The 20,210-nt window shown below is 33.6% G+C and overlaps 1 protein-coding gene across 1 annotated transcript; it reads right to left on the bottom strand.

The window, feature by feature from the left end:
• Positions 1-1,880: 1,880 nt before the first annotated feature.
• LOC148300270 (facilitated trehalose transporter Tret1-like) lies at positions 1,881-12,140 on the bottom strand. Its single transcript, XM_088275037.1, has 4 exons — positions 12,123-12,140; positions 8,691-8,874; positions 7,098-7,285; positions 1,881-2,945 (listed from the first exon to the last, which is right to left on the bottom strand). Exons 3-4 carry the CDS (start codon positions 7,263-7,265, stop codon positions 1,881-1,883), a joined length of 1,233 nt encoding a protein of 410 aa, XP_088131163.1. The 5' UTR covers positions 7,266-7,285; positions 8,691-8,874; positions 12,123-12,140.
• Between the last annotated feature and the right edge of the window lie 8,070 nt (positions 12,141-20,210).

The raw sequence follows: 20,210 nt of genomic DNA on the forward strand, positions 1-20,210 counted from the left end.
ATTTGTAAATTTTAACTTTTTGATGAATGCTAATTCATTGATACTAATTTTTTTCTTTGCCGAAGACACCCGACCAAAAGATCAACACAATATTTTTGGAGAACTTTTTTCTAACCCGTAGTGTAATGGTCAGCACGCTCGGCTACCGCTCTGGAGGTCCCGGGTTCGATTCCCAAGGGGGGTAAAATTAAATATAAGTGATATTTTCACTGTAATATTTATTCAATATTACCATGGACTGGTACCTGAAGCGGAGGGCTGATCACCTTTCCTTCATGTGTAAAACGATCATGATAACACTGCGTTTATAAGACACAGTGCCCTATGCACCATTGGGGTGCGGATAAGGGTTTTATTATTAATATTATTTTTCTAACCCACAACTAATAAATTCACGAAAAATATGTTAGAAATGTCCGTATAGGTTGACAGCTTTCAGTATTTTTCACGTTAAAATTATTTAAATATACGAAAATAATGCAGAAAAAAATCCATGTTGTTTGGATGTGTTCGACTTTGAACTATAAGAAGAAAAAAAACATCCAAGAAGTGGATGTGTTTATTCATATAATATAAGCTATTTTTTTTTAAATTTAACACTCACAGTTAACAATGATTATTGATAGTAATATCAAATATCAATCCTAAATTCTACCATGTAACATAGCGATGTTATATATTTTTTAAATTCTGAAAACATTCAAATGCATTTATCTCAGATTACCAATTTGTTATTGGATGGTTTCTGTATAACATGGTCCAATTATATGCGAGCATGTCGCAGTAATAATGAATTTATGAATAATCATTAAATTAATTTAGATAAGAACTATGGATGATTTTTTTATATTCTTTTTCAAAATCCAAACCTTTACTCACGATATTTCTTCGGTTTTCAAGTATCCGTTAAATTGATATGCGAATTTTTAGAAAATGATTACAATACTATTTTTTTAAATTCCTTCACAATTATAACAAATAGGTTATTATGTTCATTAAAATATATGTTTTTTTTTAATGTATACATAGAGTTTATAGTACAAAATTATTGTCATTTTTCAATACTTTTATTTTGTATAATATTGTTTAGTTCTTTCAAATGTTTGGATATGATAAATGGATATGACATTTCAATATTCTAAATTTTTATTGTCAGATCAAATATGGACACCTAGTGATATTGAGTTTAAAACAATTCGTATTTTTTTCTACTAGATAACAAGTAAATATTTATTTTAATTAGTTATTTTATTTATTTTTAAAGCGTTTTTGTTCTAGATTTTATTTTAGCTAGAATAAATTTCGAAAAACAACAATTATAATCGTTTTTCAATACGAAATGATATAAATAATTCAGAAGATTACAGTTAAAATCTAAGTAACTATCATATACGTATGCAATACAGTGTAACCTCTCATAACGAGCGTAATTCGTTCTAGAATCTTACTCGTTAAGCGAAACATTTTTTGTTTTGACTGGCATAGAAGTCCTGGCTCACATGTGAATGTCGTGAAAAAGGGGCTTGAACTTTCTCTGTAACTCGTTATGCGAAATGTCGCTCGTTAAGGGAGAAACTTTTTCATATTTTTTTGCTCGTTATGCGAATTAATCGTTATGAGAGGTTCCACAGTACTTAGATTAGATGTATTTTCACTCGTCATATTACATTTCAATAGTGTTTTGTAATTTGTTGATGGATTACAAATTTACAGTTAGTTTAAACTATTTAATCTTGGATTTAATTACGCGTCGAACTAATTATTTTCTTATATTATAATAAACGAATGCAGTTATGCTACGATAACCATTCTGACAAGCCAACAAAACCCATTGAATTTTATTGTAACGTTTTCAGCATCAAGAGCTTATATGGGTATTACTATCGTCGTAGAGCTAAGTTTTGAACCGATTTAGGATCCATTTCATCCAAATCTCTTCCCTTAGTTTCGGGGACACAACACACGACGAAACACAAACCTCCAACGGATATAAAAGCGTATAGCCAAAAAGCTCCGTGTAATCCAAACATCTGTTGGAAGTCCATGAAGGTTTTCACGCCCACAAAGGCGCAGAGATAGCTAAACGCGGTGGCCAAGGCACTTCCAGATCCGCGAAATTCCAACGGGAATAGCTCTCCTATTAGAAGCCACGATATCGGACTCATCCCGAGAGAGAACGCTATAGTAAACACAAGAACGCACAGCAAAGGAATCCAATCGTTCTGTCCGGCACTGCCGACAGTTTGGTTCAGCATGATACTCTGCAGTCTCTGATTTCTGTGGACTTCCTCGTAGTACGCGTAGCTTCCGAATCCCGCCAACGCCATCGACATAAAAACGGAACTGGCTATCAACAGAGGAAGTCTTCCCACTGTATCAATAAGCAGTCCCGATAAACAGGAAGCCAATAGCTGCACGAAGCATACGGCGATCGCTCCTCCGTGAGGGTTCATGCCTGTAAAAGTCTTGCTGAATATCGGGACCGCGTAAAAATTGAACGCGTGGGCTCCAGAAAATCTTTGAAAGAGCATCAACCCGCAAGTTATTAATACGGGAAACGCGATTCTAGGGGTAAGCAGAGCGTTGAATGCCGTGCTTCCTGCAGTTTGCAAATTCTGGTTGTTAAAGTTCTTGGTCGCCAAGACGTTGGCTCTGATTGTAGCTAGTTCTTGCAGGATATCCGAGCCAGGACCTCGCAACCAAACTAAGGATTTATACGCCTCTTCCTCTTTCCCGCACAGAACTAGATAGCTTGGAGTCTCAGGTATGTATATCATGATGCAGAATAGAATGATCGGCGCTATTGAGATGAACATGGCGAGTTGTTGCCAGTCCAAATAGGCTCCTACAACAAAGGACATCAGGACTCCTAAATGTCCGACAATTTTCAACACGGCGTTTAGGCATCCTCTTATATCCGGTACTGATATTTCGCTGACGTAGACCTGAAAACCATAATTTATTATTAACAAACATTTTTGTTTAAATCGTTGAACAGAAACGTCAACAAACTCAGAAAAAAAGAACTTGAACCAGCCTAAAACAAGTTGGAAGTTTTGTAAATCCCCTTATTTTCATATTCCTCTTCATCGATGTTGAGATATAAATAAACATAAGTACACGTATTGAATTATTTCCAGTACTGTGTGTAACATATGTTTCAGTTAAATATTTACATTATTACATCGTAAAATGTAATTTATTCTGTATAACTTCCAAAAAAGGTTTATGTGAGCAATAATCAGAAAAATATGATACTTTTTAGAAAGACAAACAGCTTAATAAGAAAACGTATTATTTTCAAACTCGGGTAAATTGTATTCATTTCAAAAACCCATTGTATTGCCAGACAGTGTTTACTGAAAAGGTTACGGGACGTTTTTAATATAAACATATTTCACGTTCTGCGCTTTATAAAGACGAAAAATGTCTGGAGATTTATAGCGAAAGTTTCCATTTACAGACGCTCAAACTTATTTGTATACAATTCCGCCAAACAGTGCGGAGAATTCCCAATTTATGAAATGCTCTGTTCTTGAACTTCGCAAACCGACGATATTCTGAATTCTTTGCGAAGAATTTTACAAGTAATTAGAGTTTAGAGATACATATGTATGTATTGTACCCACACGAGTTTCTCTCGCTGAAAACGTTGTTTCAGTGAAAACGATGATTATGAATATTATGTTCATTACGTTGTTTAATCTTCTCGCATTTGTGGAAGCCTGGGTGTAACAGACATCATTAAATAGGCAATTGAGATGGTATGGGCACATAGAACGCAGAGAACCTGATTATTCAAAATCGGATAAAAAATTTCAGGGTATCTATATTTTGGTTCACATATCGCTCACTCCATTCCACAACGTCATATATCAAAATCGTCAATTTTCAGTTATTCATGTTTTCAGAATGCCCAGAAAATGCCAGCAAAAGCGGCATATTTTTAACTTAATATTTCCCGCTACAGGGCAGAAAATGTTGTTTTTGCATTTTTAAGAAAAGGTATTGTTTAATTATTTTTTTAAAAATACTAAATATTTTTCTAATGGAGAAAAAACAATCAGGTTTTACCTAAAAAGATCTGTTGCGTAGTAAAAAATTCAATAAGTGGCTTAATATTTACTTTTAATACATTTCATTATATTTTTAAACTTTAAAAACGATCTCCTGAAAAAGCAAGTTTTATGATATATGACGTCATTGAAAGGAGTGAGCGATATCTGGGCTTGCCCACTAGGGAGTTATTTTGTATTGAAATCTCAACATACATAGATGATGAAGAATATAGAAGCTGATGAATCCATCTTCTGTATTCATCTTCATGTACGTTGAGATATCAATACAAAGTAACTCTTATGTGAACAATGAGTGGGCAGAGTACTATCTTCTTTCATATAAAGAGAAGAACAATACACGTTTCATATCAAGTTGAGACACCTTTAAATTGACTATCCGTAGGGTGAATAATCCTGTTTCTGCCATAATTATTACTATTAATATTGTAAGTAAAAATTTAATTAAAAATGGATAGATATTACTACAAAGTGTTTGCGGAACCAATGAATGAATTTATATTTTATTAAAAAATACTTTAAATAAGTTAAAAACATAAAGCTTGTATTAAATATCTCTCAACCCAACGTACCGCAAAATAAATATTTTTATATGATTTTTCAATTAAAGCATCAAACAAAAAAGCGGTTTCATTATAAAATAATTGGCGAATAAAAAGTTTGTACGTTTTTGATGTTTGTTTTTCATGAAATTGAGGATCGGAGGGAAATTATTAAAATGTATTCAGTCGGAAAATCGCTGAAAGGAAAAATTCTCGAGAATTTGTTAGCACAAGGATTTTTGGTTAATTGCAAAAGAAATTGATTAGGTTCATACAACTTTCTTATTGGAATAACACGGGTTTTGTTTTTAATTGAGTTTGTTGAAAGAGAGATGGAAGAGTGAAAATAAATTTTTATCACAGCTTGTTACACAACATTTTGAATGTGTCCGAATTCTTGTTCACAAATCTAGGTTTGTCAAATTCTTCTTGGTTCCATATCAACTTATCGTCTTTGTAGATTGTTTCGGTCAGCTCTCCTCGTCCTCAGGTTGTAGGTCCCTCTATCATGGACAATATAACCTAGGCCATGCCTTCGAATCATGTTATCTTCCTGTAACATCCATGAGTTTTGTAGTCTTCCTCTAGATGCCTTTCGAGGAAGGTCCATGGCAATAGCCTGGTTCACAATATACTCAGGTTCTCACATCGCTCACTCCTTTCAACAACATCATAAAAATTAGATTTTTCAGGAGATTGTTTTTAATGTTTAAAAATATAATAAGATGCATTAAAAATAAATATCAGGCCAATTATTCATTTTTTTACTGTGCAATAGATCTTTTTAGGTTAAACCTGAGTGTTTTTTTCTCCATTTGAAAAATATTTAGTATATTTGAAAAAAAATATTTAAACTATTATGCAAAAACAACACTTTTTGCTCTGTAGCGGGTAAATATTAGGTTAAAAATATGCCACTTTTGCTGGGATATAGTACATTTTCTGGGCATTCCGAAAACATGCACAACTGAAAATTGACGATTTTTGATATATGACGTTGTTGAAAGGAGTGAGCGATATGTGCCCATACCATCTCAATTGCCCTTCCTCTACCTTACTTTTAATGTATGTTAGACTCAGGCTTAGGTTTGTCCACTTAGAAGTAATGTTTTTTTCATTAATTGATTCAGAAATCACTTTGTGGTAATATTTATCCATTTTTTATTTAAGTTTTACTTGTATTACCCCTTCTTCATCCTTTAACGTCCCAAGGACCTAACTCTAAAATTTGCACTAAGCTTCACATACGGTGTTTGAAAATGATTCGGAATGCATCGAAAAACGTGTCACATTAGATTTTAAGTTAAATTGGTATTTAAGACAAACTTAAATATGAAAAATAATATTTTTTATATTGATATCTCAACATAGATGAAGAATGTGGACATAATTATTTTTTGACATCTCATCAAAGATGAAGAAGAATATGGAAGTCTAGGCATTTACGGGGCTGACGACCGTCATAGGCTGGTTTAAGTTTAGGCTGGTTTGGTTAAGGTTTAAAAAAGCTTCTTTTCATCTCACCAATAGATGTCTCTAGTGAAGTTCTAGTGATTCAAGAATAATGTGTCAAAATTGGTTCAAATATATAGAACTTCCAAGAATTTGAGTAGTGTGGTTATCAATAATGTAAATGCCCAGACTTCCATATTCTTCTTCATCTTTGATAAGATGTCAAAAAATAATATGGAAATAACTCCTGTAATTGGAGATAATCCAGTATTTGGACATACTCAAAATGTTGTAAATTTGGACATAATTTTATAGAGGTCTTACAAACATTTCATAGAGGTCTCTGGTAGTTGAAAACTTACTAAACTCAATCATAGATGCTGCCGAGAACTCGCATATGAAAGAAGGTGTCAATTGAAGAATATATAAAACATACGATATTTTAGTAGGGTAGTTGTCAACCATGGGTAGACTGGTGAATGTTTCACTCGTATCAAGTGATAACTTAAACTAGCCTTTGATAGGTCGTGAGCCTTGTGAATACCCAGACTTCTATATTATTCTTCATCTCCGTTAAGATGAGAATTGCAATGTACAATAAAATAAATAAATGAGAAAAAAAGATGTCTAAAATTAAATCAGCAACTCAAATATTTATTCAATATTACCCTGGACTGGTACCTGAAGTGGAGGGCTGATCACCTTTCCTCCATATGTTAACGAACAAGATAACACTGCGTTTATATGATGCAGTGCCCTATGCACCTTTGGGGTGCGGGTAAGAGTTTTTAAAATTTATTTAAAAATTAAATGAATTCCTTTAGCTTCTTTCTCTCTATTTTTTTTACAAAGATGAAGGAGATCTTAGCAATTTAAATTTATTCTGTAGTTTACTTGATTGTGGAATGGTAATTCCGAAACCGGTAATCTTGGAGCACAGTTTTTAAGCGGTATGAATGATGAATGATATGGGTGGAACCACAACGTAAACGATGAATGATTTGGTTGAAAACTTTTCGTTAGTTACCTGAGAGACCATAGATACTATGGAGCAGCAGAAGCCTCCCATGAACGACGTGAAGAACATCATCTCAACGGACGTGGCGAACACCGTCAGGATCCAGGATAGACTGAAGGGAAGAGACATCACAAGGATGACCCTCCTTCTGCCATGTCTCATGGCTATACCACCCATAGCACCTCCGAACAGAGCACCTGCAATATATTAAAATAAATGTGGTTTTTATTAAAACATTCGTGGTATTTTTGTTATAAAAATTAATATTCAACATTAAATTTAATGATGATAATTTTATAAAACACTGTACGCCTCCGTAGTGCAATGGTCAGCGTGTTTAGCGACCGTGCTGGAGGTCCCGGGTTCGATTCCCAGGGGGGTGAAAATAAAAATTAGTGATTTTACACTGTAATATTTATTTAATATTACCCTGGACTGGTTCCTGAAGCGCAAGAGTGATCATCTTGCCTTCGTGTAAGTATTGATCAATAAAACACTGAGTCAATTCGATGCAGTGCCCTATGCACCATTGGGTGCGGATAAGGGTTAAAAGTAAAAAAAGTTTAATGTATGCACTGAAATAGCATTGGATTATTGTAAGAACAAGAAATATCAAATTTACTTATATCAAGTATTTAAAATACTTAAAAGTGGTAAACTTTTGTACATCTATTATTTTAATTTTCAGGAACAATCCACTAAGCTTCTACTTTTTTAGGGGCTTGTCTGCAGGTAGGATAGTAAGGATAGGGAAGCCCAATTTGAAAAATAAATGAAAAACACCCAGACCAATTGAAAATAAATATTTAAAAAAATATTTTGCAATTGGCGGGAATCGAATTCGCGACGCCAGTTTCGCAGTCGAGCGTTTACTCAATTATGCCACGCCGCTTGTCGAAGATACAAGAAGGAACTGAGGTGGAAGTTCCACACAGCTCAGCACAACACCGGGTTTGGTATGATCATGGTTACTAACTATGTTTTACCAACATTTATTTCCTAAAAATAATAAGAGATCCAGCCAAAGAATGAATAATTTATTAGAAATCCCTTTTTGTAAATCCAGACTCGCGCAAAGACACTCATTTTTCATAGCTCCAAAACTGTTCAATTTATTCCACAAAGACTATTTGTTAGATGTTAATTACCTTAATTTTTTATTAAATTTGAAATATTGCTAAGATTGTTTATTGAAGAGACAGATTTGAGCTCCTTTTTCTTGTAGACGTATTACTCATGTAGTACATGCTTGCTAACTTGCATGCTTTTTACTCTTTCATCTTTTTTATGTTTTTAAGTTCTTAATTTTATTTAAAAAAATATTTTTATTTTATTTTTGTTTTCTGACAGTCAAGTATTTTGTATTTTTTGTATTTTATATTAACACTATTATTCTAGTTCTACTTACATTACCTATTGTATTCTTGCCAGTGTCCTTTGCCATTACCTAAATTATATTGTTTACCCACACACAGGCCATGCCTTTGTGGGATCTTTATTTGTATTTATATTTTTTGTATTTGAATTTATGCCACGTTTGTATGATGCAAAAGAATTTAAAATAAAGAAAAAAATGATACATGGGTGTAGAAGAAAGCTTACCTAGTAGAGAGAGACTTGCGACCCAGGAAGCCTGCTGGTCCGTGACGGAAATCTCTTGGTGAGAGCTGGCATTGTAGTACCTTCGCAGTTTCAGCTGCTGCAGAGAGGCAATCGCTGGAGAGCTGTATCCCTTCCCGAGGCCGGCTGCAAAAGGAGCCAGGGATACTGCTAATGCAGCCACGACCTAAGAAACAAATATATACATATATAGTCATTCGAACCCTTATCCGCACCCCACTGGTGCATAGGGCACTGCATCATATAAACGCAGTGTCATCTTGATCGTTAACACACGAAGGAAAGGTGATCAGCCCTCCGCTTCAGGTACCAGTCTAGGGTAGTATTGAATAAATATTAGAGTGAAAAAATCTCTTATATTTATTAGACCCCCCTCTGGGAATCGAACCCGGGACCTCCAGAACGGTAGCCGAGCGTGCTGACCATTAGTGTAATCGTCAGCACGCTCGGCTACCGTTCGGAGGCGGGGCTGAAATGCTAAGTAACAGTAATACGTAAAAGTAAAATTACTTTTTTATTACAATTACACTTTTTTGTAGAGTACTGTTTATTTTATGTACATATTTTATTCCAAACCTTAAAGTGAAGTGTGCATGCTTCCATGGTTCATATGGCATATATGTACATTAAATAATATTCATTGGAAAAAAAGTAACAGTACAAAGTCAATATAGTTCCTACACAGTGAGATGATGTCGGTTAAGACGAAACCCGGTCACTGGTCAAATAAAATAAATGTGGAAAAAACAAAAAAGTTGTTATTTTTTCATTAATTGATTCAGCAGTCACTTTGCGGTAAAATCTATCCATTATTTTAAGTTTTACTTAGTAAATACAACTATTTCTTAAAATCTGTTGTGACTCGTGTTTCAATGCATTCCGCTTCATTTTCAAACACCTTAAATATATTTTAATTTTCTTTAACTAAGATATGTTTCTTTCGGGTACTTAAGATAGTATGTATTATATCAAAACTTCCACTTATCTTTCGGATTTTCTTACATTTCGTTACTTTAAATTTCTCGCTTACGAATAATGACGTCGTTGACAATTTTCTTATATTTTCCTTCCTGGATCATTTGCGTCTTCGCCCTCCTTGAAACTTCTCATACAATCTCTAAGCTGCTCAATTTCCTACAGATATTACCCATTATATAACCATATTTGTCACACAGTTTCGACCCCCGATTTTACGCACTTTTATCCTACAGGGTGTTTGAAATATTTGATTGTTAATTTTGTTTCTTAATTTATCCGCTAGGGGGACGAACAATTAAAAATATTGAATTGTTGGGTAATATATCCAAAATTTAACAAAATTTATTGGATTGAATTCAACATTTATTAATGTATATGTTAATACGTGACGCGTTTCGTCTTATTAAGACATTATAAGAAACGTAGTCAGTGTTTGATAATGTCTTAATAAGACGAAACGCGTCACGTATTAACATATACATAAATAAATGTAGAATTCAATCCAAAAGACCTTGTTTAATTTTGGATATATTATTACCCAACAATTCAATATGGAATTCTACCAACTGTCTGCAGTTACAATAAATAACTAAAAATATGTTTTGAAAAAATATGCAGATGCCCGTCAGGTACTTGTATAAAGAAAAAGACAGCACGATGATTTAGTACGTCGTATCCTAGAAAAGATAATGCCGAAGCGTCTCCACGATTGCTAGTATTACACTAGTTGCTACCACATACAACATTAATTCGGCATTAAATTTGTAGAATCACATATTAATATATTATTAGATTAAAACCAATATTTTTAGCTTTTCCACTTTATTTTTATTTGACCAGCGACCGGGTTTCGTCGTTACAGACATCATCAGACTGGTCTGATGATGTCTGTAACGACCAGTCTGATGATGTCTGTAACGACGAAACCCGGTCGCTGGTCAAATAAAAATAAAGTGGAAAAGCTAAAAATATTGGTTTTAATCTAATAATATATTAAAAATGCAATTCCATCACGAAGTGTCAGTGGATAATATAAATCTATTGAATCACATATTGATTATTTTAAAAACTAAACTTGAATAAAAAAAATTAAATAAAACCCTTATCCGCGCCTGAATGGTGCATAGGGCACTGTTTCACATAAACGCAGTGTTATCTTGATCATTTTTACACATGAAGGAAAGGTGATCAGCCCTCCGCTTCAGGTACCAGTCCATGGTAATATTGAATAAATATTACAGTATAAAAATCACTTATATTTATTTTACCCCCCTTGGGAATCGAACCCGGTAGCCGAGCGTGCTGACCATTACACTACGGAAGCGGACAACTTGAATAACATAGGAAATTTATAAATTCACATAAATTTACATTCTGATAAAACATTATTTAATATTTCACTTTTCCAAAATACATCACCAATATTATCTATGTTCCCATTACAAAAAGTCTCGCCTCTTAACCCCACCCTACCCACCTCTATATTCGTACATACCCGAATAATCGTTTTTGCTCGTTAGTTTTTGTAAACACCTCTCGATGAAAACAACTCTAGTTTTCGAAACCAGTCCGTATGTAATGCAATAAAACTGTATAAGTGGTCCACCTCCGTAGTGTAATGGTCAGCACGCTCGGCTACCGTTCTGGAGGTCACGGGTTCAATTCCCAGGGGGGTCAAATATTTATTTAAGTGTTTTTTTCACTGTAATATTTATTCAATATTACCCTGGACTGGTACCTGAAGCGGACGGCTGATCACCTTTCCTTCATGTGTAAAAACGATCAAGATAACACTGCGTTTATACGACACAGTGCCCTATGCACCATTGGGGTGCGGATAGGGGGTTTATATATAAGTGGTATTATACAAGAGTTTAGTTTTTAAAACAGTTCGCATTATACATTATAACCTTAGTTTGCAATAATTATTAACTAAAATGGTTGTAGATACTAGTCGGCTAATGAGTACTTACCCTTACACAATCTTAATACCAAGTGCGAGATAGCGCTTATGACCGGATATAAAATACGTTTGCTTCATCCCCACATCCGGTCGACCCCCACACAAAATACATACGTATATGTGTGTAATATGTGTATTATTTACACATATATAGCCCGCGTGTGTCGGTAACGAAGTGAGACATTATCGGGAAGTTCCGAACAAAAGACAAATACTTTCGCCAGCGTTTCTATTATACCGGAGAAAAATACTTTTATCGGAATTTATACGAAGCCGTCAGACGCGGTTTTCCGTGTAAGGCAAAGTGAATTGTACTAAAAAGAGATAAAACCGATTCTAAAGCAAGAGAAATGTACTATTCTATAAGCGCTTATAATAATATAGGCGGAAATTGAAAAATTTATCGGAAAGTTGGGGATTTTGTAGCTAAATCAGGCCACTGAAATACAGGCCACTAAATCGAATGCGAACACCAGTCTTTTATTATAATTTATTATTGATATTTATAGCAGTTACTTTGTGGTTAGTCGTTCATACTTTTTTTTCTGTTTTTACAAAAATTATAGTAATTTTAACATAAAACCACTCACCAGTGAGTATAACATTTTACTAAACAAAGTAAAAAAAGTATTACAATATTAGTTCTCATAACATTTTGAGTGTGTCCAAATACTTGTTCACAAAATATGGATTATCTCTAATTACAGGAGTTATTTTCATTATTATTATTTTTTCATTATTATTTAAATAAATAATTTGAAAATAACTCCTGTAATTGGAGATAATCCAGATTTTGTGAACAAGTATTTGGACACACTCAAAATGTTGTAAATAAAGTTTTCAAATAATAAGCTTAAATAATGAAAACGAAAATGGTATTTTCTGGCGTTTCTCATGTGTGCGATTGCAATTTAGGATTCGGACCTCACATACTAATATAAGAGTTTCTGCTTAATAAAAAGCTTCTTAACATCTCACCAATAGATGTCTCTAGTGAAGTTCTAGTGATTCAAGAACAAGGTTTCTAAATTGGTTCATATATACAGAACTTCCAAGAATTTGAGTAGTGTGGTTGTCAATAATGGGTAGAATTGTTGAATGTTACACGTGTGTAAAGTGATCACTTAAACCAGCCAATGACGGTCGTCAGCCCCGTAAATGCCCAGACTTCCATATTCTTCTTCATCTTTGATGAGATGTTAAAAAATAATTATTTCTCATGTTTTCACTTTATTTTTTCTGAAGACAAAACATGTTTTAGAAATAAATAAACCCTGGTTATGACAAGGTTTTTGTTGATACTGGTAGGTTAAAGTGTACTAATAATAAAAAAATTGTTAAAACAAAGTTGTTTAATTTCATAAAGTTTATAAAATGTGCCACAAAGTATCTGCGAAAAACATTCAAAAAGAAGAATTATCTGACTGGATCTTCGACCATATAAGAATTATGAACGCTTATACTAGCTTCTCCAGCTTCAATAAATAAAGGAATGTTCGTCGGGGGAGCGAAAAACATTCAAGAAATGTAATGTTATATACTAACCTGTGATAGATACTTCTTCCGCTTGAGTCCTGAGAAGAACCCCGAAGGTTGAGCAAGTTTGATGGGAAGCTTTCCTGGCAGCGGAGCATTCTTCACCCTGTCGACTACTCCACCAGTCAAGCAATGGCCATTGGGAATACTCTTCACCTTCTCATTGTACCACCCAACAGGTTGCTTGGAGACACGCATGTCCTTATTACTCTTGAGCAAGTTGTTCTTGTCGATGACCTGATTAAAGGACACTTCCAACTCTCTTACTAAGACTCCCCTATTACCGTACACGACTCCTACAACGTTGTTTCTTTCCTCACAACCGCTTACTTCGGAAAACGTCACGTTTTTTTTAGTTTCGTATTCGCTCTTTTTGTGGCTGGGGTAAGCATTTCCTCCCCTATCGGTATCTTGATATCTCCTCACCTTTTCGGTTCTGTAAAAAGTGTCCTCGCGTCCTACGGCGAACTTTTGTTCCACAAGTCTCATTTTTCTGGGGCGAGGGGTCAGTTTATCACTTTCATTGTGTGCATTATACCGGGGTGGCGACTCCACCCTCTCGTATTGTCTGGTTTGGAGTGTAGACAATGGGTTGGCCGGCTCACCGACGTATATTCCTCGTTTTTCGAAATAGCGCTCGTTCGCCGGTGGCCTCTTCGGAGGCCTGGGTTTATAACTGTAATAATTATCCCTGGTTTCACGAGGGTGTCTGTAATCGTAAGGCTTTATATCAGTGCTGGTACTAGCGGCAGCGCGGATCGGTGGGAAATAATTTTTGTAAGAGTTACTCGATGATACACTCCAGCTTTTGGGTAACGTGGAATACTTATTCGTTCCGAAGGTAGATGGTAGTGTCAGGAATTCTGGTTTGATTGGTTTATAAGGTGAAGCGTATTCAATCTTATTTCGATTGTATTGAGAAGACCACGGTTGTTGTCTAGAGTATATATCTTCGTAGACAAAACCGTTTCTTCTCGGCGGTGGTTTCGGGTGATCATTTTCAAAATCGTATTTAGGGATGTGACCGTTGTATTTATTGAGCAGTTTGTCTTCCCTATTTCTGTAGGTGGCATTATGAGGATAGTAAGAGATGGAATCCCTTTCTATGGTCCCTGATCCAAGGGACATCCTCGTTCCTGGAGGCAGGTCGAACCTGTACCTTTCCCTTTCAGTTTCTCTAAGAAGAGATCTCTTATACTGAGACATCTGATCCTCTTCCAGGCACCTCTGATTTGATGTTTTTCCTCCTCTTTTATCATACCTGGATATCTCGTATTGTCAATTTCAGTCCTGAAACAAACAAAACATAGACATTTAACATCATATTTCTAACATGTGTACATTCCAAAATTTGTTTAGTAATTGGAAGACAGATATAAACATAAGAGAAAAAAATCTAGAATAATAAGCACATTAATACTGGAACCAAAGTTAAAATATATAAGATATGTGTAAGACCGATTGCCACATATAGGATACAGACCAGAGTAGACACAGCAAGAAGCAAATATCTTCTAAGAACTTTAGAAATAATGACATTGAGGTCCATAACCGAAAACACGTTAAGAGACCGAAAAAGGAGCATAGAAGTTGGTAATATATATATATATATATATATATATATATATATATATATATATATATATATATATATATATATATATATATATATATATATATATATATATATAAATATATATATAAATATATAAATATATACATATATATATATATATATATATATATATATATATATATATATATATATATATATATATATATATATATATACAAATATATATATATATAATACTCGTGAACCCATAAAAACTGGCTTAAGGCAGTTCGATGCCCTTAAAATGAATATTTAACGAATACTGGAAAACTTTAGACACAGCAAGAAGCAAATATCTTCTAAGAACTTTAGAAATAATGACATTGAGGTCCATAACCGAAAACACGTTAAGAGACCGAAAAAGGAGCATAGAAGTTGGTAATATATATATATATATATATATATATATATATATATATATATATATATATATATATATATATATATATATATATATATATATATATATATATATATATATATATATATATATATATATATATATATATATATATATATATATATATATATATATATAATACTCGTGAACCCATAAAAACTGGCTAAAGGCAGTTCGATGCCCTTAAAATGAATATTTAACGAATACTGGAAAACTTTAGGAAAATAATTTAGAAACAGAGTAAGTAATTCAATATTATTTTTGTTCAAGACTTTTGGAAGGAAACAAAGTTTTCCTCGCAATTTACTGAAATGACTTTCCGATATATATTAAAATTCGAAGGATTGCTTTCGGTATTACAACATATTAGTGGAAGCTGAATCTAGGACAAAATAACACGAAGGTTTGGCCATGGGTAAAAAAAGAGGCTGTTTTTAATATACATACAAGAACGCAGAGAAAAATGTTTTGCTTTTCATAATCCTGCTAGGAGGGTGAATATATTATATTTTCACGTTGATCCTTTCCACCTGCGAAGCTTTTCGTATTTTGAGGTCAACTAACGTACTTCAGAAATTTAATTTAATCTCGAAAAAAAAAGTAAAATAAGAGAACACTTTTTACCTTTTCTTCTTCCTGGCTCATTTTTTGTAAACAAAAAATTAATTAAACTCAACAAAAGATGGTGTCGAGAACTCAAATATGAAACTATAAGTCAATGAAAAGATAAATAAAATATTCGAAATTTGAGTAGTGTTGTCAATCATGGGTAGAATGGTGAGTGTTACACGTGTTGAAGTTGTCATTTAAACCAGCTTTTGACATATCGTAAGCGCTATGAATACCTAGACTTCCATATTTTTCTTCATTTTTGTTGAGATATCAATATAAAAAATATATATTCAAGGAAGCGTAAGAGACCGATTAAATTGATGCAATATAGTCTAATCCTTAACGTAACATAAGCGAAATCATCATTTTTATACTTTCAATTCAATTTCAATTCAATTTATTAAAAAAAAAAATATATATATATATATACATAACAAACAATATTCAAGGCGTATATATTAAAAGTAAAAGTAAGCAAGAAGACTTAAAGGTGTAGAAGAATCCCGCTTCGGAAAACTCCTTCGGACACATGGAACAGATCAATATCCAATGTGATACTGTTCAACATAGCGGTAGCTCTTCCTACAGGCATAACCATCGGCAGGTTGGTCCTGTGTATAGGAATGTGAAACAATCTATGCCGACGCTGTCTTAGGTAACTATCGGGAACATACAGACCAATGCTCCGGATAATTTCAGGATTATTGATCATACCGCGCAACAATCGATAAAAATGTGTAATTAAATACACATTCCCTCTAGTCTCTAAACTATTGTAGCCAAGCATACCCTGGAGAAACTGGGTCGGGTAGAGCCAAGGATAATAGCCGTACTCTCTCATGTAGAAATACCTCAAAAACTTCTTTTGGACTTTCTCTACCATAAGAGAGTACTTAAGCTCATGTGGCCCCCAGATCATCGAGCCACTCTCGAGTCTACTTCGCACCAAGGAGTTATAAAGAGTTCTCAGCACGCGGGTATTTTGGAAAACCCTGGCAGTACGCAGAACAAATCCTAGCATTTTCAATGCATTACCACTGACTACCTCTATGTGATCGTGAAATGTCAGGGTGCTCACAAATCTAACGCCCAGATCCCTGATACTTCACTAGCTATACCCAGCCACGCGTACTTTACGGCTACTACGGCTAAGTCTAGTAAATGGAAAAGAAAGAAAAAAAAATCGAATGTGTTTATACTCACAATGCTGTGATGCAATGAAAATATTGAAAATCTATAAAATAATTATGTATGTATTTTAAAAACATTTAAAAAATACTATCGGAAACTTGTTGAAAGAGTGGTCTTACCCATTTTCCAAGTTACAAAACTTGTATACCCCGCCCTACTAAATACAATCACAGTAAGAAATATATGTATGTATGTCTATTTATATATACATATATATATATATATATATATATATATATATATATATATATATATATATATATATATATATATATATATATATATATATATACACATAATATATTATAATAATATTGTAGATATACATATATTCTTATTCTATTTTTTACAAGCCTCTAAGGTTCATATAATGATGCAACGGATTACTAATAAAAGATTTACAATGCCGTAATTCTAATACGAAATTACCATAGCATAAATTCATTTGGTTAAGTGAGGCTAAATTAACTTTTTTATGGGCGAATTTCGCAAATCCACCCTAGAACCATCGGAATATGGGGAAGCCAATATTTTAATCCGGCGAGGTACGGTAATGTACGGTATAAAACCGGCTGTTTATGTTTTAAACCTCAATTATAAGGTATATTCTCATGGAGGGAGTGTTTGACCTAGAAACAAGAGTACAAAGTATAATAATCTCGAAATATAATGCGTTCGAGTCCAAAACGTTACAATTAAAATGCAGCTTTATGCCAAATTGAGTGAACTACATTAACGTAGAAATCCTAAAAATTAAATCAGTTAATTTACATTGTAAATAGACAGACTCTTTGGCATAGTTGGGTAGACGTTCGACTGCGAGACTGGCGTCGCAGGCTCGATTCCCACCAATTGCGAATTAATTTTCTAGAAAGATTTATTTTCAATTAGTCTGGGTGTTTGTGACGTATTTTTCACGTCTACTTTTCACTATCCTTATTAGCCTACCTACAGACAAGCTTCTTATACAGCCTTTGTGGGTTAAGGCTTTGGGAAACAACTATTTTAATAACCTCCCTGCAGATATATAATAATATAAGATTCTAAAAATGAATTGAATGCATTTTATACGTGTGAATTTAAAAAAAGCACACTTAAAAATGTGCTTTTTTTTAAATTCACAATTAATTAATTAATTAATCAAAAAAATTCACAATTAATTAATTAATTAAAAAAATAAATAAAAAAGAAATCGTTAAAAAATTAATACGAAAAGTCTTAAACTTTTTTCTTTTGTTTCAAAATGTTGCACATTTTGAAACAAAAGAAATTCATAAAAATAATAATAAATCCATTACGAATTGATAATGGCAAAAGCACCCCCCTTATTTTCTTTGTTCCCACTGATAAAAAATAAATAATAAGAAACAGCTCCTACCCTCTCTTCAACCTTGTCCCAAGGACCCAAATCTTAAATTTAAAATTAGCTTCACATACGTTGTTTGAAAATGATGCGAAATGCATCAAAACACGTGTCACCTTAGATTTTAAGATAAAGTGGTATTTACTCAGTAAAATTTAAATTAAAAATAAGAATTCTTGTACCATCCCAGTTAATAAGCCCGCTAATAAATGCATCCCATCATCATGGTTAACACACGGACAATTTTTTTTCTGTCCCTATTAATGAACTGCGCTACGAAAAAGACGTATCTTGGTGATGAAATCGAGACATGATAATATGATAAAATAAAAGATATCAGAAATTTATGGAAGCGAAACATGGATGTTTCGGCAAAGGAAGGATGAAAGCAGAGTGAACGCTGTTGAAATGCGCTCCCTCAGACGAATGTGTGGAAAATCATTGTATGACAGAATTAAAAACGACGATATAAGAAAGGAATGTAAGGCTGAACGAGGAATAATTGAAAAGATTAGGAAGAGCTCTTTGCGGTGGTATGGACATGTGGAGCGAATGGATAGCGAGAGAATGACTAAGAAAATATATGTGGCGAATGTGAGAGGGAAAACAGAACGTGGACGACCGAAAAAGACTTGGCACGATCAGATCAATCAGAACCTAAAATCTGGCGGTGTCAAAAGTCTGCGTAATCGGAGGGCATGTATGACTAGATGTATGATGTGAAGGAGGCGAGGAGTGTATGTCAGGATAGAAGAGTGTGGCGTTCCATCCTCTCTGCCTACCCCTGCGGGGAAACGGCGTGATGGTAGTAGTAGTAGTAGTAGTAGAAATTTATAAAATTTTACCTTAACTAAGCACTTGTAATATAATACGATTATACAATAATTTTTATTTACACATTCAAGAAAATCTAAACATTTTAAAATTTGAAATAATTTTACATTTTCATTGTGTCTGAATATCTAAAATACGTATCATATAACGCATAATAAATATGTAGTATACATATTTCAACAATTGTTTCTATTTTAACATGAAAATATGAGAATTTTACACAATATTTTTAAAAAGTACTATTTTCACATGTTAAATGTACACTCAAAAATATTTATAACTCTAGTATGTTAATGGTGGGGCAAAATAATCACCCTATCGGAAGATTTTATAGTTTTTACAAATGGCGTTGTATGTTGCATCGAAACACGTATCACAATAGAATTCAACAAAAAGTTGTATTTACCGAGTAAAATTAAAAATAAAATTATCTGACTGGATCTTGGACCATATTAGAATTATAAACGCCTATACTAGCTTCTTCAGCTTCAATAAATAAAGGAATGTTCGTCGGGGGCGCTTTTAATGGCAAAAGGAAAACGACCGGATTAATATTCATGAAGAGAGAAAAGAAATTTGGTGGAATTCGCTTTTAAGAAACTCATTGGCCACCGGGTGGAAGGAAGATTTAGGAAGAAGTGTTTAATAAAACCCCCAGCCTTAGTGCGGCCGGTTTAATATGAATCTCGTGAACCTCGTTTAGTCACTGGATGAGGCATTGAGTACTGGTATAGCCTAAACTCTGTTTTTGCACATCTACATAAATAATTTTATCCCCCTCAATAGTGTGGTGGTGAATATATTTAGCTTCCATGCTGGAGATAGCGGGATCGATTCCCAGGTGTGATAGACAGTAAGTAGTATATTTTGTATATTAAAAACATATTTTGTAGTATGGTCATATAACACTCTCCTTATCAAGCATCGTTCACTTTGTGTAATAGCACTTCACAGTTGTATTACACAAATGAACGATGAATGAAAAGGTATCCCTTATCTATATTTTATAT

This window comes from Brachycentrus maculatus, unplaced genomic scaffold (genome assembly GCF_059751285.1).
Source record: "Brachycentrus maculatus isolate JH-2025_06_01 unplaced genomic scaffold, ASM5975128v1 h1tg000760l, whole genome shotgun sequence".
Taxonomy (NCBI): domain Eukaryota; kingdom Metazoa; phylum Arthropoda; class Insecta; order Trichoptera; family Brachycentridae; genus Brachycentrus; species Brachycentrus maculatus.